General features: G+C 43.4%; 1 protein-coding gene and 1 pseudogene across 1 annotated transcript in view; one reads left to right on the forward strand and one right to left on the reverse strand.

The window, feature by feature from the left end:
• SPPL3 (signal peptide peptidase like 3) overlaps positions 1-26,417 on the forward strand; it is a 144,504-nt gene that overhangs the window by 97,436 nt on the left and 20,651 nt on the right. The window contains exons 3-5 of the mRNA XM_069081616.1: positions 9,015-9,103; positions 21,429-21,548; positions 23,248-23,326. Of these exons, the coding sequence (XP_068937717.1) occupies positions 9,015-9,103; positions 21,429-21,548; positions 23,248-23,326 (288 nt within the window). The remainder of the gene's footprint in view (positions 1-9,014; positions 9,104-21,428; positions 21,549-23,247; positions 23,327-26,417) is intronic.
• On the reverse strand, positions 3,548-7,474 carry LOC138156341 (eIF5-mimic protein 2 pseudogene; annotated as a pseudogene).

Genomic DNA, 26,417 nt, shown 5'->3' on the forward strand with positions numbered 1-26,417 from the left:
AGGTCTTATTGGAACACACCTCTCCTGCACACTAGCAGCCTCCATTTCCCCTAATTCACCTGTTCTTCATGTGGACTGGGACAGCCATGGAAAAAAGCACTCTTTCCTGATGGGAAAAGTTGGTTTTGTAGACATTTTTCAATTTACTTCTCTAGTCTTCATTCTTTTTTTTTTTTTTTGGAGGGGGGAAGGCAGGGCAATTTGGTTAAGTGACTTGCCCAAGGTCACATGGCTAGTAAGTGTTAAATGTCTAAGGTCAGATTTGACCGCAGATCCTCCTGACTCCAGGGCTGGTGCTCTATTCACTGCGCCGCCTAGCCGCCGCCCCCCCCCCCCCCCTTTCTTCATTCTTAATTATTTCAGGACCATACTTAAAAAATAGACTATTCCAGGGATTCGTGCGTGACCTTGTGCCTTTTAACATTTTTATCAATGACCTGGATAAAAGGCCTAGATAGTAACTTATCACATTTGTAGATGACACTGGTCTGGAAAGGAGGAACTGCCATGGTGATGACAGTCAGGACCCAAAATGACCTTTGCCTGAACCTTCAAGTGGGTGAAACGCAATGATGATGAAGGCTGGAAAAGTAGACTGGGAAGGGCATTTACAGCTGAAGTTTCTTGAGCAAGGAAATGACATCAGTGTTGTACTTTTGGAAAATAATGCGGCAACTATAAGAAAGAAGAATCAGAGAGAGGAGAAAGTGGAAACTGGCAATCCCAGATAAAACACTGATTCTCATGTGGTTGAGATTTAACCAGGGGAGAGAAGGGATGGGATCTAGGAATGCTTATGGAGGGACAATTGACTCCATTGGTGATGGGGGGGGGAGTGCTGTTCAGGAGGACGCTGAGGCTTTGTTTGAAAAGGCCCAGATTGTGCTGGCCAAGTCTCAAATAGTCAGAGCTGGACCAACAAGATCATTCTCATTGCTCCTTCAATTCCCTTCAACTACTGAGAAAAGTTGCATAAGTTACAATTATAGTTTTTCCATATAGGAATGTTAATAGTTCAACTTTGATAATTTCCTTATGATTTCTTTTCCTTGTTTACCTTCTCATGCTTCTCTTGCTTCTTGTATCTGAATGTCAAACTTTCTATTCAACTCTGTTTTTTTCAGCAAGAATTCTTGAAAGTCCTCTATTCTACTGAATGACCATATTTTCCCCTGAAACATGATACTCAGTTTTGCTGAGTAGGTGACTCTTGGTTTTAATCCCAGCTCCTTTGACCTCCAGAATATCATATTCCAAGCCCTTCGATCCCTCAGTGTAGAAGCTGCCAGATCCTGGGTTATCCTGATTGTGTTTCCACAATATTCAAATTGTTTCTTCCTGGCTGCTTGTAATATTCGCTCCTTAATCTGGGAATTCTGGTATTCCTAGGAGATTTCTTTTTGGGATTTTTTTCAGGAGGTGATTGGTGCATTCTTTCAACCTCTGTTTTGCCCTCTGGTTCTAAAACATAAGGGCAGTTTTCTTTGAAAACTTCCTGGAGGATGATTTCTTACTTTGATCATGGCATTCAGGTAGTCCAATAATTTCTCCTCATTGCCTTTTTGAGCCTCTTTTGCCTTTTGAGTTAGTCTATTTTTTAAGCTGTGATTTTCCTCAGTCAGGCTGTTGACTCTCATTTCGTAATTTTCTTGCACTGTTCTCATTTCTCTTCCCAATTTTTCCTCCACTTCTCTTATCTGCTTCTTAAGGTCCTCTATGGCCTGTAACTAGCTCGTATTTTCCTTTGAAGCTTTTGGTGCAGGAGTTCTGACTTCACTGTCTTCCTCCTGTTCCATGCTTTGATCCTTTGTGTCCCCAAAATAGGAGGCTAATGTTGGAATCTTCTGTCTGCTTTGTTTCCTTTGTCTGGTCATGTCGTCCCTCAGTCACTTGACCCCTGGGCTTTATGCCACAATAGGACTCTGCCATCAGACAGTTTGTCCCAAACGCTGGGGTTTTCTCAGCTGCCGGAGGTATTAGATGGGTGCCCACTTTGAGGCCTCCACACGCTCTGCAAGCTGGACACACACCCCAGGACCTCCACCCTAGACTGCAATCGAGATCCAAGAAGGTTAAAGCAAGAGCGATTACCCTTCAGACTGATGCTTGGTACCCCTACACTCTGCAGGCCAGGAGCTGAAGCTGCCACGTGGTGCTGGCTGGCTGTGCTGGGCATCTCACTTACCGGGTCCCAAAGTCCGGACTGCACTGACCTCTCACTTTGTCCTTTGCGTCTATGTGTTGATAAATCTGGAAACGGCCACAGCTGCTGCTGATCTGGAGTCCCTCTGGCCGGTGGCTGGTCAGGCCCGCCCTGGGGCTAAAGCCTTGGCGTGGGGTTGGGCTCGGCTCCCAGAGCGCTGCCCTGGCCGATTCCTGCCAGGCACTGTCCTCAGCAGGAGGTTAGCTTTTCTGTTTCATTTTGTGGGTTCTGCAGCTCCAAAGTTTGTTCAGAGTCCCCTTTTTACATGGATTGAGGAAGGTAGAAGCTGGAGCAGCAGGGAGGTCCTGCTTCTATTCCACCGTCTTGACTCCCTGTTCCTAATTTCTTATAGCACAATAATATTCCATTACATTCATATACCACAACTTGTTTGGCCGTTCCCCAGTTGATGGGCATCCCCTTAATTTCCAATTCTTTGCCACCACAAAAAGAGCTGCTATAAATATTTTTGTACATACAGGTCTTCCTCCCACTTCTGTGATCTCTTTGGGATACAACTCTAGAAGTGATATTGCTGGGTCAAAGGGTATGCCATTATTTATAGCCCTTTGGGCATAGCTCCAGATTGCTCTCCATAATGGTTGAGTCAGTTCACAACTTCACGAACAATGCATTAGTGTTCCAGTTTTTCCACATCCTCTCCAGCATTTATCATTTTCCTGTTCTTTCATCTTAGCCAGTCTGACAGGTGAGATGTGTTACCTCAGAGTTATTTTGATTTGCATTTCTCTAATCATTAGTGATTTAAAGCACTTTTTCATATGCTTATAGATATCTTTAATTTCTTCTTCTGAAAACTGCCTGTTCATATCCTTTGACCATTTATCAACTGGGGAATGACTTGTATTCTTATAGATTTGACTCAATTCTCTGTATATTTTAGAAATGAGGCCTTTATCGGACACAGTGGTTGTAAAAATTCTTTCCCAATTTTCCACTTCCCTATTAATCTTGGTTACAGTGACTTTGTTTATACAGAAACTTTTCAATTTAATGTAATCAAATTTATCCATTTTGCATTTTATAACTCTAACTCTTGTTTGGTCATAAAGTCCTCCCTTCTGCATAAATCTGAAAGGTACACTATTCCTTGCTTTCCCAGATTGCTTATGGTATCAGCCTTTATGCCTAGATCCTGCACCCATTTAGACTTGATTTTGGTATATGGTGTTAGATATCAAACTGTTTATCAAACAGTAGATTACTATAGTCATTGGCTGCTGAGTCTCAATATACCCAATCTATTGTGTACCCAATCTATTCCATTGATCCACTACTCTGTTCCTCAGCCAGTACCAAGTAGTTTTGATGACTGCTGCTTTATAATACAGATTGAAATCTGGTATAGCTAGTCCACCTTCCCTAGCATTTCTTTTCATTAATTCCCTTGATATTCTGGACCTTTTGTTCTTCCAAATGAATTTTTTTTACTATTTTTTCTAGCTCTAGAAAGTAATTTTTTTGTACATTGATTGGTATGCCACTAAATATGTAATTTAATATAGGTAAAATTGTCATTTTTATTGTATTAGCTCAACCCAGCCACAAGCAATTAATGTTTTTCCAGTTAGTTAGATCTGACTTTATTTGTGTGAAAAATGTTTTGTAGTTGTGTTCATATAGGTCCTGGGTTTGTTTTGGCAGGTAGATTCCCAAATATTTTATAATGTCTACAGTGACTTTAAATGGGATTTCTTTCTATCTCTTGCTGTTGAATTTCATTAGAAATATATAGGAATGCTGAGGATTTATGTGGGTTTATTTTATATCCTGCAACTTTGCCAAATTTATTTATTGTCTCCAGTAGTTGTTTGCTTGATTCTCTAGGATTCTCTAAGTATATCATCATATCATCTGCAAGGAGTGATAGCTTAGTCTTTTCTTTGCCTAATTTGATTCTTTCAATTTCTTTTTCTTTCTTTTCTAATTGCTACTGCTAACATTTCTTGTACCAGATTGAATAAGAGGGGTGATAGTGGACATCCTTGTTTCATCCCTGATCTTATTGGAAATGCTTCTAGCTTATTCCCATTTCATATAATACTTGCTTTTGGCTTTAAATAGATGCTACCTATTATTTTAAGGAAGACTCCATTTATTCCTATACTTTCTAATGTTTCTAATAGGAATGGATGTTGTATTTTGTCAAAAGCCTTTTCTGCATCTATTGAGATAATCATATGGTTTATGCTAGTTTTATTGTTGATATGATCAATTATACTGATGGTTTTTCTAATATTGAACCATCCTTGCATTCCTGGAATAAATCCTACCTGATCAAGGTGTATTATTCTTATGATAAGTTGCTGGAGTCTTTTTGCTGATATTTTATTTAAAGTCTTTGCATCTGTATTAATGAGGGAGATTGGTCTATAATTTTCTTTCTCCATTTTGTCTCTTCCTGATTTAGGTGGTCAGTACTATATTTGTGTCATAAAAAGAATTTGGTAGGACTCCCCGGATCTCATACTTAATTAAAAAACTTAAGGCCATTGGCCAAGATCTTCTCCCTTTTTCCCTCCTACTGGTCTCTTATCACTCGGACATTGCACCCTCCTCTCCCCTCTTTGTGGTCTTGGATAAGAGGGGGCCATTCCCTTTGCCAGGGCCAGCCCCCCTAAGGCCTCCTGCCTTCTCCAGCTGAATGCTTTCACTACCAGCCCTTCTCTCTTTACTCTTACCCTGAGATATGCCATTCTGTCTGTGATTTCTGATAGTTGTCACAGTCGCCTCCTTCAGCTTCAGGCTCCAGTTTTTTTTTTCTACATTCTTGGGCCACTTTACAAATGTTTTCATTTGCTTAAGAAAGGCACTTTTCTGGGTGGCTAGGTGGCGCAGTAAGAAGATCACTGGCCCTGGAGTCAGGAGAACCTGAGTTCAAATCCAGCCTCAGACACTTAACACAAAAACTAGCCATGTGACTTTGGGCAAGTCACTTAACCCCAATTGCCCTCCAAAAAGAAAAAAAAAGCCACTCTTTTTTGGGGTGGGCAGGTGGAACAGTGAGTAAGCGCTGGCCCCGGCGTCGGGAGACCCAAGATCGGTTCCAGACTCAGATACTTGGCACCCACACAATATAACTGGCTGTGTAACCTTGAGCAAGTTACTTAACCCCAATTGCTTATTAAAAAAAAAAAAGGAATTTTTCCCTCTGCAACATGTGCATCTTTAAAATGAGCTTTTCCCTCAGGACGGCAGCTTTCTGAAAAAGTGCCAAGCTTTTCAGGAAGGCTTTCGTGAAACGAATGTTGCCATCACCGTACTCTGGAGCCTTCGGAACGAGCTGGCCTGGAATGGTAAAGGCGGTGACTGTCCTGCTTGGAATGCCTGCTGGCTTGCTCTGTGGCCAGCCCCTCCACTATGACAGTCTGATCTGGGCTGTTGTTTTCTTCCTGTCTTCCTGGACGTACAAAAGCCTACCCTTAAATGGATGGCCATGTGACATTTGTCCTGTAGCTCTTTTTTGTGAGCTCCTGTGTTCCACTGGGTCCAAACATACTCAGAGAGTTCTTTTAGACCTGCTATGAGAAACTGTTTTGTGAAGTGCTTCACACTTTTCTTCTCAGAAGGAAGAGGGCTCCATGGGTCTGCTGTCCACTCTGACTTTTCAAAGGCTAACAGCTACTGCATTGATATCATCTTCATTTATCCATGATTTAAAGATCTTTGCAGCAAATCCTGCAGAAATTCTCTTTAATCAAATGCTTATTACAGAGGCTGTTAAGAACAGATGCATTAGGTACCTGTTGGTCAGAAAAACACAGCCAGTTTGTTTCTTTCAGTCTCAGAAAAACCTTTTAAGACCAACAGCAGCAGCTTTTCACCTTCATCCTTAAATCCCTTTTCCGGGTGTTTGTAGCACGTGATTCACTTGTTGAACACCTGAACAACGGCAAGCTTCCATGCTCTCTAGGTCTTGTGCTGCAAATGCACAGGTATCTACATGAATCATGTCATGTCCCAGTCTACACCACCTGGAGCCAGCGCACCACCAACCCCCAGGATGTCCCAGAGTCTACAAGTCAGTGATAGTCAAGTTTTGCCCCAGATGCATCAAGAAGTTGTGCTGCAGCTTCCAAATCAGCTAAACCTTAATAATACAGTCCAGAAACTGAGTAGGGTCAAACCTCTCTTTTTCATCTCTTTTTCTAGTTTTACAGTGCTGGCCTGATAGCAGCGTTGGCTTTTGCTGCTTTTGATTATTCATAAAAGATACCCAAAATTAAAGTGGGGAGAAAAAAGATATCCTGGAGGTGGTGAAAACAATGGCGGTGCCTCCTCAGCGACCAGAACTGATGTGCAGTCTTCTTTCTGACCTCATCATTCAACTGAAACTACCATTCCAGAGCTAACTGTGATTTCTTAATTGCTAAAACCAGTGGCCTTTTCTCAGTCCTGACCCTCCTAGACCCTTGTGAGGCACATGGTACTGCTGATTCTTTCCTCTAGAAAACTCTCTCCTGTCCAGTCTTGTGATGTAACTGTCTCCTGCTTCACCCCCTCCCTGTTCAAGCTCCGTGTCACACACTACCTGAAGGTTTCCCCCAAGGCTCTGTCCTGGGCCTGGTCTTCTTCTTCTTCTGTACTTTCTCACTTGGTCATTCACCCCCATGGATTTAGTTACTGTCTCTGCAGATGATTTCCAGTTCTATATATCCATCTTTCTGCTTTCTGCCGAGTTACAGACTTGCATCTCCAACTAACTCTTTGATGTCTACGAGTCCTGTGGCCATCTCAAAATCAAGCTCATTAACTTTCTCCCCCAAACCCTCCTCGAGGCTCTCTTCCTCATTTCTCTGTTATTGTTTAGACCCACAATTTAAGAATCACTGATCCGAAGTACCACCATCTCATCACCCCAGAACCCCGGGCTTCTAACCCCTGTGTCATTCCTGACTCCTCACTCTCAGTCACTCTGTGTATCTCCTTCATTGCCAAATCTCATCATTTTTCCTTCCAGCATGTTTCATATATGTCCCTTTCTCTCCATTCAGTCAGCTGCAACCCTAGATCAGACCACATCGTCTGTCTCCTAGTCTACTATGCAGTAGTAGTTGGTCTCCCTATTCCAGCCCATCCTCCAAACAGCTAGCACAATGACCACTTGTATGTCTGCTGTCTATCTTTCATCCCTCTCAACACCACCCCCAGTATGAGCTAGAGTAGCCCTCTGTCAACTTCATTATTAAAAATAAATGTCTGCCACATAAATGCACTGTTAGTGGTGGAGCTGTGAAGTGATCTGCACCCCAGAGATATCAAAAGAAGGAAAAGGAGACATACGTGCAAAAATCATTCTAACAGCTCTTATTGTAGTAGCAAAGAATTAGAAACTGAGGAAGGGTAATCTGAGGAGAAGTAGAGAATGGCTGAACAAATCTTGGCATATGGAGGTAACAGAATGCTGCTTTGTCATGAGCATGAGAAATGAAGGGGTTTCAGGGAAACGTGGGAAGATCTTAATGAATGGCTATAGAACAAAACCAGGAGAACCACGGATCCAATAGCAGCAGCATCATAAAGAGAAAAAAGCGTTACTAGAGTTCATGACTCTGCTTGTCATCGCAACCAGCCATGATTCTGAGGACCGAGAGGTGACGCAGCCAGGTTATGCACAGGTGGTGACATAGTTCATTGTCAGTCCTCAGAATCACCCCAGCATGGTTGGGCATTACAGCCCCACCCAAGCTCTGCAGTCAAGCCAAACTGGCCTTCCTCTCTCCATCTTTTGCACTGCCTGTCACCCGTATATAGACTACTTTCCCTGTTTTCCTCCGCCTTGGAATCCCTTTCTTCCTTTAAGATGCTGCTCAAGTATCACCTTTATGCATCTAGCTCAGCCTTCTTAGAGAATGAATATTCAGGTCATCTGAGTCCCAATCTGAAACTCATTCTGATCTGGTATCAGTTCATTGTACATTTTGTTGTATCATCCAGTGGTATTCCATTCCATCATGTCCCCCCACTGGGCCCCTACCCCAAGCAGCTTAAGGCCCTGAGTGGCCTCCATCTAGAGATCGAAGCTCTGAAAGATTGGTCTCAAGTAAAGGAATTTCCGAGTTCATGGAAACAGATGCGGAACACTTGTGGGTAATGGTTGACAAGACCTAGACTGTGCTCACCTCTGCATGTCGCTGGGGTAGGGTAGAGGAGAGAGCAGTGGGCATTTTGAGGGAGCCTCAACATGCTGAAGACCCCCAGTGTGAGGAGAAAAGACTGTAATTCAGGGAGTGACCCCACTGAAGTGGGCAGGAGAGTGTCTTAGGGGTCAGTAGACACAAGCTCCAGAATCTCGATTGGGTGACAAACCTCCAAAGAGAAAAGGTTACTGAAAGGTTTAAATGGTAGTGGAACATCCTGGAAGTGACTGGGGAGCAGGAAGGCTTCCAGTTCCCCCACCTCAACCAGCAAGTGAGTCGGGTTCGAGAGAAAGCAGATCCAAAGTCGGAAAGGGCAGCTGGGAGGCTGCAGTGGGGCCAGTGTGTGACAATCTGGATTAGTGACTCCTGATGCTGGGAATTGGGAAGGAAGGGAAAGGAGACTGGGACAGTAAAAGTAAGGTGCAGAATCCTAATTCCAGCTGCCTGTCCTCGAGCTAGCTGGCCAGAAGAGGCATTGGCATAGCCAGAGGGATGTGGCAGAACTATGGAAAGATTATCCTTGTCCTGCTCCCTTGACTTTCTGTCTCATTCTTTTACCATGGAGATTCCTGATCATCTTTCGTGATGAGGGGCATCTAATTGTTTAAACTCATTGTTAAAATAGAGTGTGTTTTCTTTGTTTTCTACAGGTCCCTCAATATGGACTTTGAGAATCAAGATAAGGAAAAAGACAGCAACAGTTCATCTGGGTCCTTCAATGGCAACAGCACCAATAATAGTAAGAAGTCTTGATTTTAACCTCTCATACCTCTGCTGTTCTTCATTTGCGCCTTCTGCCCCAAAGCTAGTTGTTTTTCAGGTTCACAGACATATAATATAGGTCAGTGGTTTAAAAAATCAGTGTGATCCGTTTTGCTTTGCTTTCACCTGAACTACAAAGTACTTAGAAAGTTTTGTTCATTCTTAACACTTCTAAACAGTGTTTTACTAAAACATTAAGGTTTCCTAAGCACTAATCTGCACAGCCTAGAGTAGAGCTTGATGTTTGCAGTGGGCTCGTAGGTTCTGGGCTCCCGTGTCAGCTCAGTGATCAGTGGCTGGAAGAGTTCCCCCAAAGGCCGTCTTCCACACGCTTCCTAAAAGTGTACCATAGTGTTTTCTCTCCTGGCAATCAGGGAGAGACATGATCCATTTGAAAGGACTGGAGCAAAGCGAGGCCTGCCCAAGCCAGTGTCCCATCGAGTAGCGGGAGCAGAGAGCCAGCTGGCCCGGCCCCTCCTCAGAGCCTCCGGCAGCACACACGCTGCCCTGCACTGGCACAGGGAGTGACGGAATTGCAGGTCCAGCACAACAATGACGAAACCCAACAACTTTTCATTTATACAGAAGCACTTCACGTTTATTAGTTAATTTGAATTTTACAGTAAACCAAAGGTGGGGCCTACAGATATTATACCCATTTTACAGGTGAGGAAATTGAGACTCAGAGGGGTTAAGTGACTTATTCTTTATCATGCAGCTAGTGTCAGAAATAGGATTTGAATCCAGGTTTTCTTAATTTCAAATCCAGCGTGATCTCTCTTCATTGTGCCAGACTGAGTACTTAAAACAGCCAGCAAATAAAAGCAGTTGCATGATAGTGTCTAAACTGCAGTTGTAGGGCTGGGCAGGGTTCAGGTCAGTCAGAGGAACCTTTCTAGAGAAGGTGAGTCTTGATGTGGGTTTCAGCAGAGAGGAGGAGATGAGAAACCATTCTAGATGGAAGTGGTACGAGTGAAGCATAGCCAGCCCCTGAAATGAGCACGCATTTATGAAGTGCCTGCTGTTTGCCTAGCCCTCTGTGAGGCACCGGGGAGGAATTGGCATTCCATAGGATCTTAGGAACCTAAGAAGGCATCAGCTGGAACCTCTCTTCATTTGGAGAGAAGCCTGGTTGGTGTGAAGGGGACTCGCACAGGATCTTAAACGTAGAACTGGAAAGAGCCTAGAGGGCGATCATTTGATAGCTGAAGAAGTAGAGCCCAGGGTCATGAGGAGGTGAAGAGGTGTTCACACAGCCTCCTTGCCTCAGTTCCTCCATCTGTTAAAGAGCCTTGGCTTCCAGATCTTCAGCAGCCGGGCTTTCAGCTCTTGTAAACATGCCACTTAGCAGAATGAGTGGAAGCTCGATGGGACAGACACATAAAATAGCCACAAAACCGTCAAAGTTAACCACTGTTTTCTTAAGCTTATAGGATGACACTCATCTCTGCCTAGGGAGAAATCCCTCACCACACAGCTGAGCAGATCACTTTGGAGCAGAGCGTCCTGGTAAACTGCTAGCATCAAGCTTGCTACAGCCCCCTGTCAGAACCTGCTGTGGAGGCAGAGCTTCCTGCCAGGAGAGAATCTAAATCATTTGTGCTAAGAAAAAGCTTTTGAAATCCCTTGTCCAGAATGCACAGAATTACTAATGTAAATTTTATAAACTTGGTACAAAGTGCATCACTTCATCTAGTTCACAAACCTAAGAGTCTGATTTTTTTTTTCCCTCTAACTAAAATTTCCAACTTCAAATAATACATGAGGGTATCCAAAAAGTCTTGGTTGATGTGAAGCTTTAATGGCTGTACTACAGTTGAAGTCCCTAGAGTGGCAAGAGGTGACTTTTGTGTAGTCAGTTGATTTACAGTCTCATACAAAGCCTGTAACTTTCATACCTTCCTTCGTATAGGCGATGTGTTGTTTTCAAAGGTATAACCATTTTATTTTGTTTTCAGTTAATGAACTTTTTTTTCCTCCCACCTTCACTTCCTCCTAATTTAATGAAAAAAAAAAATCAAAGAGAAAAACCTCATAGCAGATATATCTGTCTGCTCTAGCAAAGGAAACTCCTGCAGCAGTCATGTTAAGAAGACAGCTCTCAGTCTGTGCTCTGCCTCCTCACCTGGCAAGAGCAGACGAGCGCATTCCAGAGCTTTCTTGGTAATGTTGTTGTTCTGATTCTACTGGACTCCATCAGTTTAAATCTTCCCTGATTTCTCTGGAAACACCCATTTTGTCATTTCTTAGGGTGCAGTAATATCACATTACGTTCATATACCACAATTCCTTCTGCAATCTATGAACACCCTCTTGGTCTCCAGTTTCTGCCACCACAAAAAGAGCTGCTTTCAGTACTTTTGTGCATATGACTTCTTTTCCTCTTGAGGTGTTTGTTCTCTTTAGGATATGGGCGTGGTAGTAACCCTGCTGGGCTAGAGGATGGGCACAGTCTCACATTGGGGCTCAGTTCCAAATTGCTTTCCAGACTGACTGGGCCAGTTCACAGATCCACCAGCAGGACCTTACTGTGCCTGCTTTCCCACAGCTGGAGCAGTGTTGTGTTTTGTTGTTTTTAATGCCCAGTTTTCACATATAACCCTCCCACGGTACACTGTTATTCATTTTAGTTTCTCAAGGCACAATGTGAGTCTTGTTACTTCGAAGTTCTTTGCTGTGTCCACCATGCTGCCTCTCTTAAGTTTCACCAACGTCATTTATTGACTGACCACTATGAGTACATTTTAGAGGTATATATATATGACCTCAAGGCACATAGTTTAATTGGGAAGAAAAGATGTTGATATTAAAAATTGTATAATAATGCAGGATACCTTAGGATACACTCCAAGTGAATAGGAAAGATTGTATTTGATGTTGCAGAACAGATCTTAATGCTGCTCCCTACATTCTTCTGCTTCTGGTGTGAAGCTTGTTACTTCTCAGTTGGTTGATTTTTGTAACTTTTAGATATCAAAATTAGTAGGACAAATTGCCCTAGTCTCTTGTGAGACCCTTCTCACCAAGACCAGGCCCTCCATAGGTTCCCTTGATTCCATTTCCTCCTCTCTCTTCCAGCAGCAGTTATTTCCTCATCTGTAATTTTTAATATCTCCTTAATTTGATTCCTTCCCCACCCACAAACTTGCCCAAAATTCCCCCTTCCTGGACAAACAGAAATCAACAGACTGCTCTTTTCTCAAGCTATCAAGACTCCATCTCTTTTCAAAATCAGATTCCTAGGAAAAGTTATGAGTCCCCCTTGCTGGCACTTGTACTCTCTTCTTCTTGGTGCTAGACAGCACTCAGTCCTGTAGTTCTTTTAGTCTCTCTCCATGTGCTCTCCTGGAAACTTCATCAGCCTCCATGGGCCTCATTATCATCTCTGCAGATAATTCCCAAACCTCTAAAACCAGCCCTAGCCTATCTCCTCAGCAGCAATCACACATCACCAGCTGCCTAGTGGATCTTTCTAAGTGGGTGTCCCATAGGTACTCAACATGCCTCCCAGTGTTTCCACACATGCCACCCCTGAATGCTCTCCTCCTTCTGTCCGCCCCATCTGGGCTTCCTACACGTCTCCTCCAAAGTCCCATCTTCTGCAGGAAACCTTTCCCACTGTGGGTTGCCTCCAGTTTATCCTCTCTCTAACTTCTTTGTACATAGATGTTTACGTGTCATCTTCCCCACTAGACCATGGGTTCTTCGAGGGCAGGGACTGTCTTCTACCTTTCTTTGTTTCCCCAGCACTTCCTGAGCACAGTGCCTGCCACATAGTTGGTCTTTAATAAATGTTAATTGACTGATATATACAAAATTGAACTGATTGTGTTTCCCCCTTCCAGACTGTCCTATTTCTGACAAGGGCACCGTCGTTTGTCCTTCCAGGTTGGAAGCCTCAGCATTAACTTGAACCCCTCACTCCCCTTCACCCCACATAGCCAGCCAGTTGCTGGATCTCACTGTTTTTGTCTCATTTCTTCCCAGATGGTCGTTCATTCAGGCCCTCTTAACTTCTAAGCCTGACTATTGGAATCAACTTCTAATTGGACCTCCTGCCTCAGGCCTCTCTCCTCCCCCGGCATTCTATGTTGTTGCCAAAGCAGTTTTCCTAAGTGCACGTCTGACCGTCATTTCTCCATTTAGTAACGCCAGCAGCTTCCTGTTACATGCATTCCTCTGTTTAGCTTATAAAACCCCTTCATAACCAGATCCAAGTCTTCCTTTCAAAACGTCTTATACATTACTCTCTTCCACCTTCTATAGTCTGATCAGACTGGTCTTTGGCGTGTTAATCCTACAGTTCACTCCAGCTTTTGTCTTCCCCTTTGGCACCGGCTGTCTCCCATGCTGAGAATGTATTTCTGCCTCAACTCCCTACCTTTTACAATCACTTGGCTCCTTTAAAACTGTTAAAACAAGACTTTCTACACAAAGTCTTTATTTTATATATGTATGTACATGTGTGCGTATGTATATTTTTATATATATGTATATAATATGCGTGTGGTTTTACATGTACAGTATCCTCTGATAGAATGTAAATGCCTTAAAGATGGGGATTGTTTCACAAGTTTGGATGATCTCTGTCTGTCAGTTGAGGCGGGGAGGCGTAGTGAGTGACTGTAATTTTAAGCTATTAAAGCTTTAAACTGGAATGCCCTGGGCATAGTGGCTCATGGCATACTCTCATACCCTCATGCACTCACGTTTATATGTGTAGGATAAGATGTAAAGGTGTGTGTGTGTGTGTGCATGCACTTATTTATGGCTTTGTATCAGAAGCAGGACGCGTGTGTGTGTGTGTGTGTGTTCATTCATTTCTTCAGCTAGCTTGTAAGGCTCCTTGAGGGAAGGGGGGGAGCCGCCAAATCTTAAACTTCCTGTGTCCTGCACAGTGCCTGGCAGAGGTGCTCGCTATTACGGAGCAAAACTCCCCTCTCTGGGGACTACATAGAGCAGCTTATTTGCTGTTGAAGTTGAATTATTTGTAATTAAATTAATAATATGTAAATAATAGTATTCTTTTTGCTTTTTGGAGGGCTATTGGGGTTAAGTAACTTGCCCAAGGTCACATAGCTAGTTTTTATGTGTTTGTGTATGTGTGTTAAGTGTCTGAGGCAGGATCCGAACTCAGGTCCTCCTGACTCCGGGGCCCACGCTCTACTCGCTGTGCCACCTAGCTGACCAAGTAATAGTATTCTTAAGAAATATTCTGACAGGATGTGTCTCTTCAGCTAGCCTTGCCCAGCCAGCACGGCAGTGTGTTTAGTCATTAGATCATCCTCATGCCACTGTCTTGTTGCATTTCCTTCATTCTAGTTCTGGAGTCTTTTTTAGATGAAAAGCTGTGACTTTTTCATATTCTCATGTTGCTTTATAGTCCATTAGATGCTTTAAAAATTAAAAAACAAGCTTGAAACTTAAGGTTTTATCTTCAAAGCAAACATCTTGTAATTTGAGAGTGTCATTTTCATCCACAGTTTTTAAGTATCACATTATAAAAATACAAACTTGTTCACATTGATCTTTTACTCTCTTATAAAAGTACTTGCACACATACACACACATACATACATGCACACACATACTTGTGGGTACTCATGGCTTCCTTTTGCACTAATGACCTTGAAGATCCCTTCCACTTCTTAGTTCAGTTTTCCCTGAAAATCCAACCCAAAAATTAGAGAAGAAATCTAACTTTCTATTCCTTTTAGGCATTGGCTCTAAACTCTACTAAAAACTTTGTTAACTTACATAACTGATTTAAGATAGTTTATAGATTAAAAAGAGAGAGAGAGAGAGATGGTGGAGATCTTGAGATAAAGTACTTATTAGGTACTTACCATGTGCCAAGCATTGTGCTGAATAAGGAGGGAGGGCTGTGTACCCAAAAGGGAAGACCATAGCTGTCCTCAGGGAGCTTACATTCTAGGGGGGGAAGACAGCACAGAAAGGTGGAGAGGAGTGAAGCACATGGTGTGCAGAGGTCTGGGAAGTGGTGTGGAGGCCAAAGCCCCCCTACAAGACCCCGGTGTCCTGGGGTGGAGTCCACAGCTCTGATAACTGGTGCAGAGTGACATGGCCTTCCATGTGATAAGGCAGGAGCTGGGAAGAGTCCCATGCTGAAGAGCCCCACACCTGACTGACAGAAGATGCGGGTGGATAACAAGATGCTTGTTTGTCCCCCATCTTTAATAGTCTCTGGCTTACATGATCTTAGAGTTCCCTGCTTATCCAAGAGGTTAGTTAAGACTTGCTCATGGTCACATGGTAGGTTAGAGAGGGGACTTTAGCCCAGTTGTCCTTCCAGGGCCAGCCCTCTAGATCCTAGAGTGTGCCACAGGGGGTGTGGGTGGGTGTGTGCACATGCACACATACACCACTTGTGTTCATAGCCACCATCCAAGGGAGCAGCCCCTCTAGAAATGGGACCCACCACCTCTGCCCTTAGGACAGGAAGCAGCCCCCGTGGAGAAGGGCCCCAGCACCGACTGCTGACCTGCTGCCACAGAGAATTCCAAGGAGAGCAGCACTCTGGAGTTCTCGCCCCTCCAGCTATCACTGGGGGTACAGCCCTTGGCAAGAGCTGGCATCTGTTCCCCTGGGCGCTCAGCATCAGATGGAGATGGCTATAACAGGCCCATCCTCCCTACCCCCCAAGCCTTTGTGTCTGATGTGCAGCTGAAGCTTCCTGAGAGCAGGGCCCGCTTCTTACTGCAGCCCTTAGCACAGGGCCAGGGACAGGCTTAGGAAGTGAATAAATGGGTTTTTTCCTATGTATTAATACATTACCTCAGTCCATGTGTCTCGGACAGGCATTGCAGACTGGCCATGAGCTGGCCCAGAGCTGGATCCCACGGGAACATGGTCACAGCCCCCTGCTGGGGCAGGACATGACTGAGGTGCTGTGGGCTGCTCAGTGTCCAGCACTAAGCATGACCGCAGATGTGAATAAGAAATGGCCAGACCATGTGGGTAGTTCAAGGAAGAACGATGAACTCCATTTATTGATTCTTAGGATAAGGTTTTTATAGAGCAAATGAAACAAAGGAATAGCACTCAGGTTTTCTTATCATTCCCTTAGTCTGTTGTATCCTGGAAGTAGCACAGAGTAGATACTTTGATAAAGATTTGTTATCTAGGAGACTAAAGTCTTAGGGTAAGACCTTTGCTCTAGGCCTCAGGTACCTGCTAATACAGCCACAGTCATAAACGGATACGGTTGAGAGCAGACTTCAAAGCCAAAGCTGCAATCATCAAAAGACATCACATTTAGAGCTCACCACCCAAAGATACCTGAGTGCTGAATCAAAATATTTTGGCTCTCAATAACTAAAATCTTGGGGTAGAGCCTATTGATCTTAGAGCTCAAGTAACATCCTTATAAGTGTAACCCATAACAAAGAACTCGGGAACTAACTTAACAAAAAAAGTCGCATCTCAAAGAACTCTTATATTAAAGTCCACTATTGGTATTAATATCTGAGTCCTGAACCATGCCTCTTTGGCTCCCCACACTGAGGGGCAACAAAAGAGGCAGCAATAAAGGGGGGGAGCACAGATCTTTTCTAACCCCAGCATTCTTCTGGTAACGTTCTGTGGCTCTCAATGATGACACCTCACACACTTGAATGATCTTAATGATCTCAGTGGCCGTGTACAAGACAAGGGGGCCACATTCAGTTGCAGCCTACTAGTGAATGAGGAGTGTTCCAGGGTGTCTGCTCTGGGAGAGGGAGGCTCTGATCAGAGGAGGTAGGCTGGTCGCCTAATGAGCAGAGCAGGAGGATTGGGGCATGCGCTGCTAGGGATAAGACCGGCTTTCACTCTGCCCAGGGCTGGTTGGGGTGCTGGAGGGGGACATGTGTATCCCTGTGTGTGAGGTGTCAGGTCCAGTAAAGTGTACGTCTGTCTGTGTGTGTGTCTTAGTGGTATTTGCCATAGTGGAGAAGTAAAAAATGGAGATTTTGAAGACAAAGCAACCACTGGAAAAGATGAAGTGAAATGTAACTTTATTTGTGTAAAGAAATATTGCTCTCCTGATGTGCACAGAGTGCAAGGGGTACAGATGAAAACAAAACATTGCCAACCCTCAGAAATCTCAGATGTGGTTGGACAGACTGCTTGGCCTAATTGAGAGCTCCCTAATTGGGAACCAGCAACTTCTCTGTCCCCACTGCCTGGGCCTTTCTCCCTCCTGGCCTCTCTTCCCCTGACTTCCTGGTCTACTTCCTTCTACTGATTATCTCTCGTTTATCTTGTATGGCTCTGGTGTGTCTGTAGCTGTCTGCCTGTGCTCTTCTCTGTCAGACTGTGAGCAGGCACTATCTTTCTTTCTATCCCCAGACCTGGCACATAGTAGGCACTTAGTAAATGCTTCTTAATTTGATTAATTCAGTAACTAGCCATTAATGATTTGAAATCGGTTTGGAAGAACGTACATTTCCAGAGGCCTATTCCAGGCATCTGGACTTGGTCCCAAGGACACACTTCTCTTATGTGCAGATGATTGGAAACTGGGAGGAGTAACTTACGCACCCCATGCCATAGCTGGCATGTCCCGAGAGCTTTGAATGCCAAACCAAGCACGTTCATTCCTACAGGCAATAGGGAGCCCCTGGAGTGTATTGAGAGGGAGGTAACATGATTGGACCTGTGTGGGTGTAGCATGAAGTGGGGAGGGATACAGAACTGTGTTCAAGATTTTGAAGAACTGCCATATGGAAGAGGGATTAGAATCATTCCTGTTAGGCTTAGGAGCAGCTTGTGGGGTAGTGCAGAGAAACATTTAGACATTGATGTTAGGAAATACTTAGAGGCAGCTGATGGTACCACTGTGCAGAGAGCACCAGGCCTAGGGTCAGGAATATCTGAGTTCAAATCCAGCCTCAAATACTTACTAGCTGTGTGACTCTGGACACAACACTTAACCTCTGACTGCCTCTGTTTCCTCAGTTGTAAAATGGAGATAATAGCATCTACTTTCCAGGGTTGTTGGGAAGATAAATGAGACAGTAATTGTAAAAATTGTAAAAAGTACCTATCACAGTGCCTGACAGTGGAGTAGGCTTTGTTTAAATACTTATTCTTTCCCCCCTCCCCAGAGGAGAAGGGGCTCAGGACATTCGTTCCCCTTCACTGGAGGTCTCTAAGCAGAGACCGATGACTGTCTGTAAAGATTCCTTTTCAGTTGTAAATTAGAATAGATGGATGTTAAGGTCCCTTTCAGCCCAAAATATGTGATTGTGACCTGAGTTTGAGTTCAGATTCTGCTGTTTGCTACCTGTGTGACTTTAAGCAAGTCACTTAGCTTCCTTGGATCCTAGTTTGCACATATGTAAAAGGAGGGATGCAGTCCCTTCTCGCTTTGAATCTTATGAATTCACCTTCTTTTGTCTACCAGTTCTATTAGGAACCTTGGTTTTGTTGACAAACGCTAAATTAAAGACTATGCTTCAGGTAACCCCAACTTGATTTTGCAAGTAGTATAAAAATAAACATTGATATATGGTAGGGAAATCATGCCCAGATGGAGTGATAGGCCCAGACCTGTGCCTTGGCTGTGCCTTGTTGAGGAGATCCGTTTGTGGAGTAGGCCACTATTTCAGGCCCAACATAACAGTCCAGATTATGGGACTCTGTTTTTCTCTTAGGCACAGCCTGGTTACGTTCAGCAGCTGTGTAGAGGATGGATTGGGGGAGAGAAAACCTAGTTGAGACCCCATCAGCTTGCTCCTGAACTGTCCGACGTCCTGGTCTTCCTGGCTCCATGTCAAACTCATCTTCTCCATAGCTGTTGAGGTCATCTTCCTGGGGCACCATGTCTGAGCCCTGTCACTCCTGACCTCATCGGCTGTCACGTAGAATGCAAACTCCTTGGGTTGGCATTGAAAGCTTTTCAGTCTTTTTTGTCCTAGAAAAGGGGGAGAATAATACTAAACTGCACACTTCGTGAGAGTTGTTGGAAGGAAATTGCTTCATAGACCCAGAAGCCCGGTAGATGGAGGACTCCTCCAATAGGCAGATTCTTCTCCACCCCAATATGCCTTTCCTATCCACTACCCCCACTACCTCTGCTGTTTTTCCCATTTCTTTATTGCCCAATACTGTTAAAATGGCCCCAACTATAAAATCATGCTTGTTTTTTTACTTAGGAGTTTGGTGTTTTTATATTTGCCTCCCTAGCACTGAGAATTACTACCTTACAGGAGGTATTTAATATGTTTGCTGAATTGAATTGACTCCACTGCAAAAATGAAAGTGCATTCAGAGACTTTGATATAAAAATGTTGTAGTGTCTCTCTATCAGACACCATAAATGGACAAACAAGGCCAGGCCCAAAGCTAAATAAGAAGACAGTGGGCAAGCTTGCATTCAGGAAATGTGCTTTAAATGATGTCAGGTTGCTCCCTGAAACAAACAAGCAAAAACCCATCCTTTTAACACTAATGTCCTTCTGGTGGTACACATAGCTATAAAGAACAGAATAACTATCAGTCTTAGAACACTCAGGCCTGCAGGTCACCCCGAGGCCCACGAGGAGATCTCAAGTGAGCCTGTGTGAGCTGAGTAAGTACCTGATGTGCTAGGTGCTGGGGACAGTCCTAACTTTTAAGGAGCATATATCCTGTCAAAATAAACCAAATACATATAGAAATCTGTGAAGCATAGATGCAGAGTAAAGCCTAGATGAGTTTTCTTAGGAGGTACTAGCAGTGGAGGGAAGGTCAGGTGACTCCTGTAAGATGTGGTGACTTGGAGGCAGAGGGGAAGGAAAGGCCACCCCAGGCAGTGGGGACAGCCTGGACACAGACAAGCAGTGAAACAGCTGGGCAGGCTGGCCTGCAGAGTGGATGGCAGAATCCATTCCCAACAGAGGGCCTCGCCAGTCATTGGAGCTCCTTTGGCAGGTGGTGGCATGGCCAGACCTGTGCTTTAGGACCATCACTTTGATAGCCTCATGAGAGAGGTTGGAGGTTGGAGGCAGAGACCACTTAGGAGCTGTTTCAGTAGTCGGGCAAAAGGGCTAAAGCCTATATGGTGGTGGCCATATCAGGGGAGAGTAGGGGATGGATGAGAGAGAGATGGTGAAAGTACAATTGACAAGACTTGGCATTTGATTGTATGTAATCAGGGGTCACTCCTAGGTTAGAAACTTTAGTAACTCAAAAGAATGGTCGTACCCTGGACAAAAATAGGCTGGAAGAAGGGCAGGTTTTGGAGATAATGAGAGATGAGTTGTTGAGGCATGTTAAGTTTGAGGTGCCTATGGGACATAGAGTTGGAAATGAGGGAGTGGAGCTCAGGATGAAGGCCAGGGCTGGATACATAGTCAGAGCCCTGCTGCAGGATTCATGGAAAAACATGGATGAAAATTACTCCATGAGATGGGAGATTCAGTGACATTTCAGAAACGCTCGCCCGTCCCTTTTCATCTTTCAGATTCCTTTGCTTCCTTCAAAGCGCTGCTTGTGGGACATCTCCAGCTAGCCTTTCCTGGTGTCCACAGCCCACTCTCCCTCTGGTATTGCTGGGGTGCTTCATCACATCTCCCTTTTTGCCCCTTTCACTGAGACTCTGCCTGCACTTATATAAACACCTAAATGTAAAATCCTCACATGTGGCACCTGGTAGAGAGCATAGTACACGAGTCAGGAAGGCCAGCTTTCACACTGCCTCCAGGGCTGTCTGCAGGACCCTACCTTTCTCTGGGCCTCAGCATCCTTAACCGTAAAACCTGCAGCACCCCCCTCAGTCCCCTGGTGATGCTCCAGTGAGATAAACTGTAAGGGGCCTAGCAGATAGTAAAGTACCATGCAAATGTGCCCACCATTGTTGGAATGTAAGCTTCTCAGTAACAGGCTCTGGTGTTATTTTTGTGTCAGCAAAACTCTGAGCGTGTAGGCGCCCGGTGTTCACATCGAAGCTGTTGATCCCCACAGTCCTAGCCAAACCATTCCAGGGAGTGCCTGTTGTCTTCTGAGGCCAGTTCTCCATTTATCTATCGCAGTCAGGAAGAGAGAACGTGAATAAATTTAAAATCTGGAAGCCTTTTAAAAGGGAATCGTAACTATTTTCCTCATCAGATCATCTCAAGCACGTTCCTTTAATGAACACGTTGCTCAAGTCTGCTAGTTATCTCACTCCCCCTCCCTGGGGGGAAGTTGTCTTTTATACATATGGTGAATAGTAGGAAATAGAGGACAAACAGAGCCTGAATATCTGCTGTGTTATGTGGTGCTGGCTGTGTTTTATTTCATAAGGATCTAATGGAATCTGTCCTGTTTTTCTTTTGCAGGTATCCAGACTATTGACTCCACCCAAGCACTGTTCCTTCCCATTGGAGCATCTGTCTCCCTTCTAGTCATGTTTTTCTTCTTTGATTCTGTTCAAGTAGTCTTTACAATATGTACAGCAGGTAAATGGTTCTCCCAGTTTACTTATGATTGTAACATTATTGAAAGGAAAAAAACTTGGCTTTCTAGAGTCTGCAGGGATAAAGATGAACTTGTGTAATATGTATATACTGTCCATGGTTTTATTTCCATGAAATTTGACTCTTCAAATGTTTGCATAGAGAGGACTTATGATAATTTAGGTCTTTGGCTTTTCAGTTTGGGAGGATAAAAGGGGGGTGGCAAGGTTATTAGGGGTAGAATATCCCCCCCAAAAAAGGGAAGAAAGAGGCTCATTTAAGCATTTTTCAAAAACAATGTACAGAAAGGAACTGAAGGAAAACTATGAAGAAAGGACAGTTTTGAAACTTACAGGGTGAATTTATTAAATATTTAAAAAGAAAAGCAAGCGGCATGTACTAGATGACCACAGTTTCATGTACAGGCCTCTTTCTGTTCTTTGAATATAGAAATGACCATTTTGGTTGGTGTTTAATTTCAGAATTAAAAAATTTAATAATAATAACTTAAGCCCTTGCTTACATTTCCAGAGCTGCCAAAAGACAAAAAGAAAAGAAAAAAATTTAAGGAATGAGAATTAATGACTGTGTTGTATGTGGCCTTAATTTGTTAATACACTTCCAGCTCCTTCCTTCGTGATTCAGAAATGCCTAAAAATAATAACAATAATAATAACCCTGATATATGCCGATTGCCATTGCAGAAAGTAGACCAACCACTCTGACATTCTCTCTAGTCCTAGCCTATGGTAGTCAGTTTCAGAGCCAGGACTAGGATCAGGCAAAGTAAACAGGCATTTGGGACCTTGCCCTTGGGATTAGGGTTGTAGGGAAAGAGGCAGTGAAGTCTACATTTTATCATTACCATTAACCTGTATTTCTGTGTGTAGACATGTTTAACACTATCTACTCTCCAAGGCATGTACACATTTATTAAATGATAAATTGTACGTGTTATAATAATAGTGGATAAGAATTCAATATTCAAATGTTGAGTAAGGCACAAAACGTTTTATTCTAGCTCTGGAAAGAGTATTATGTATGTTCAATTAGTATTAGTAAATGTATGTTCAATTAATGAATGATCCCTATCTGCATTGGTGTGTTAAGGAGGCAGTAAGATTGCCCAGCTCCTCACCTCTTCAGCCACCTGTTTTCACTCTAGGTGGTAGAGGGAGATTGTTACTAACTCCTAACCAAACTCCAAATGCCCCAAAACTTCCCACTGGATAGTTAATTTTCAGTTTCCTACCCTTCGACTTGTTTTGAAGGGTACAGTGTGAGATGTAGCCAGAGAGAATCCATTGCCTTGGCAGAATGAAGTTATGAGAAGAATGCTGAATTTAGAGACAAAGGCCTTGTATTCAAGGCTGGGCTCTGCTCCTTGACTTCCTGTGTGACCTCACTAAACCTCTGGGACTCAGTTTCCATCTCTGTCAAATGAGGGGACTACATGAGCTCTAAAGAGGCCTTCAGTGGTAAAGCTGTGATCCTTATGTTGACTTACTTTGAGCTTCCCTCCTCAAGGACTAGGAGCAGTTAGATGAGTGGTCAGCTCTGTAGGAAGGCTTTACTTCCCACTAGCAAACTGGGGCTGTGGAGCACGTGCTGGGGGGCAATGCAAAGAGAAGTGATGCCAAGCAGAGCTCTGGCGTCGGTGCCAAGTAGGCAAATATATTCACATTGTCTTTTCTTCCTCCAGTTCTTGCAACGATAGCTTTTGCTTTTCTTCTTCTTCCGATGTGCCAGTATTTAACGCGTCCCTGTTCGCCGCAGAACAAGTAAGAGCTTAAGAACTTCTTACAAACCACATGCTTCAATTTGTTTTTCCCTCATACTTGGTAGTGACCAAGAACCTGTCAGGTTTTTCATTTTAGCATATGCATGTTAGTATATATTTGCTAGAGTTATCCAAAAAGTTTGCTCTCTTTACCTTTGAAGTCAGAAAGTTATGGCTTCCTGACAAACACTGTGGCAGCTGTGGAAATACAGATGTATCTTAGGAAGTTGAGGCCATCATAATGTGCTTCCTTTTTGAAATTTGAACATGGGATAATGGCTTTTGAATGTGAATAGTCTCCTTTCCAGGACTTAATAGTTGTGAAGGTGACACTTTTCCTTTCTGGTGGTAGGAACCAATAGGCCTTTTATCATATACTACTTAAGGATACAGTTTTGGCCACTTTGATTTAATTTAATCTTAATGTTTATACTTAAATCCAAAGGACAGTTTCCCCACACAAATTGAATTCCCAGCTGATATTTCAACTATGTCTTTTTTCATGTAGAGATTTAAGTATTTTAAATAAAATATTAGCAAAAAGGACACAGTAACATTTTTTAAAAATTCCATTATGTGAATTCATTGGATCCATATCATAAATGAAAAGATAGCTCAACACTAAGAAAAGCAATATCCATGGTTAAACAAATCAGTAACAGAAAGTTTCCACAAAAGGATACAGGAATTCTTCAGCAAAATGCAGCACTTAAAAATACTAAAACAATTTATTCAGTAATGAAAGAAATTTGATCAAAACCCCTTAAATTCTAGAATTATTTTTTGTGTATATACATATATTTTTATTTATTCATTTATTTACTTATTTATTCCTGTTAGAAACACAAAATAGTCAAACAAAACAAATTCCTGCATTGGCCATGTCTTTAAAAAAAAAAGTCTTGATTCGTATTCTGGATCCATCATCCCTCTTGTCAAGAGGTGGGTAGCTTGTTTCATCATGAATTCTCCGGAATTATGGTTGATCATTGCATTGATCAGTGTTCCTAAGTCTTTAAAATGTTGTTACTGTATAAATTGTTCTCCTGGACTTCTGGGTTACACCAGCAAAAAAGATGACAGAATAGCTCCAGTTGTCATGAACTCCCCAGAATTTAGAGCACCAAGAATCTAAAAGATGGTAAAGCGCCCTCCCGCTCTAACACCCCACACACAGAGGAACTAATGCTTACAGACTCTGTGAGTTCTACCAGCAGAGAGGCTGCGCTAATGATGCCAAGGACACACTATATTCTTATATCCAGGCCCACTTCATACTTACCAGTACCATGTAGACCCTGGCTCCAGGATGTAGAAGTTTATTTAGGCTTTGACAGCCAACTTGGGTACAGCTCTTCAAGAGCAAAAGCCTGCTGGGGGAAACAATCCAAAAGCCCCAGCACTACTGAGCTGTTGGTAGTGGGAAGAGGCAGCACCCAGCCAAGACTGAGAGAAAGGTCTCAGCACCCAACTGGGGCCAGGTCTGACCATCCAGCAGTCACTGGAGCAGAGATCCAGGCTGAGGTGCTGGAAACCACCACCAGAGTGGAGTGTTAAGGGAAACCAAAGCAAATTCAGGCTTCTCTGAATAAATACGGCAAAATGGGGGAAATGATCCAACACTTGATGAGGGAGAGGGCCTTGCAGAATTTGAGAAGATGCAACTGTAACATGCTGCTCCTGAGTGGTCCAGAAGAGAGGTGAGAATTATGAAAGCAGAATGTATATCCTACATAGCAAAACAATGAGAAGAACAAGAAAAACTGGAATCTGCAATGTCAACCCTCATGAGAGAAATAAAACAGAGAACAAGAGGTTGGGAATGCAAATACACAAAAGTGAAGGACAACTAGAAGAAGAAAAAGCAAGAACGTTCAAAGAATATCTCCTCTCCATACAAGCAAAGCCGACAGAACTTGAAGACAGGGTGTGTAGAAATAACCTAAGGAAATCGTGGGTCTTCCAGAAGAACACAACACAAAAAAATGGCAGCATCATAAAGAAGGAAGTAATAGAACTGCCCAGAACTTCAACTACAGAAAATATAATTCCAATTGGAAGAATTTACAACTCACCTCCAGAAAAGAAATAGTAACCCAAGCCTTCAAATTCCAAGGCACATAATGGTTAAATTTAACAGTTTGGTTCAGAAACAACAAGTTCTGCAAGCCATCAGGAGACAGGCTTTCAAATACAAAGGAAAGAACATTCAAATAAGAGAAGACTATTCTGCACCCACCATAAAAAGAAGAAAAGAATGGAGTAATGTGCTCCCAAGAGCACTAGAGCTCAGGATGCTCCTGGGGGTGACCTGTCTTCAAACTGATTGATGAATGCTCCCATGAGTGAAAAGAGATGATTGGTGAAGGGAGATAAGGAAGGTATATTGGATGAGATGGGGGGAGGCGTACCCGTTAGCAGCCCCCACAGTGCTTGTCTGCTTGTCTTGGAGGGAGTTGGAACCCCTGGGGGCAGCTGCCCCTGAAGGAGTGGGAGAACATGAACATGAGATTTCCAGGCAAATTGAGGGAAAATGGTCAAAAAGAGAGGGTATAGATCAGTGGTGCACTACATAATCAGGGACATGGTGGGGACAGGTCCTACCAACCATGAAGCAGTGTCCTCTCTGACATCTGCAATAACTGATGTTATTCTGAAAATGCTGTGCAATGAAAATTGGGGATCCATGAAACAAGCCTATAGACATTTGATTTGCATGAAGAATACGGAGAAAAGAGAGAAACCGCCTGCTTATGGGGGTCATGAATCAGAGAGTGAGGGCCTAGAGCAAACAAAGAGAAGATCAGTCACGAAGGGGCTGGAATAAGAGGATGAGAACAAGTAGAACAGGGCCCCGTTAACAGATTGAGTGCAGGAGCATAACATGGGGAAGAGAAAACTTGAAACGAAGACGTTTCTTCACAGACATTAACGCTTATAAGATAAGCAGGGAAATGATCAAATAGGAAAAAGGTATCAGATTTCTCTGATAAGGGTTTGCTATCTAAGATATAGACACAGCTCTGTGTGCGTGCGTGTGCGTGTGTATATGTGTGTAAAATAGCCATTCCCCAAATGGTCAAAGGATATGA

The sequence above is a fragment of the Petaurus breviceps genome, unplaced genomic scaffold (assembly GCF_028583685.1).
Source record: "Petaurus breviceps papuanus isolate PSGF00001 unplaced genomic scaffold, PetGlider_PUasm1.0 99, whole genome shotgun sequence".
Lineage (NCBI taxonomy): Eukaryota > Metazoa > Chordata > Mammalia > Diprotodontia > Petauridae > Petaurus > Petaurus breviceps.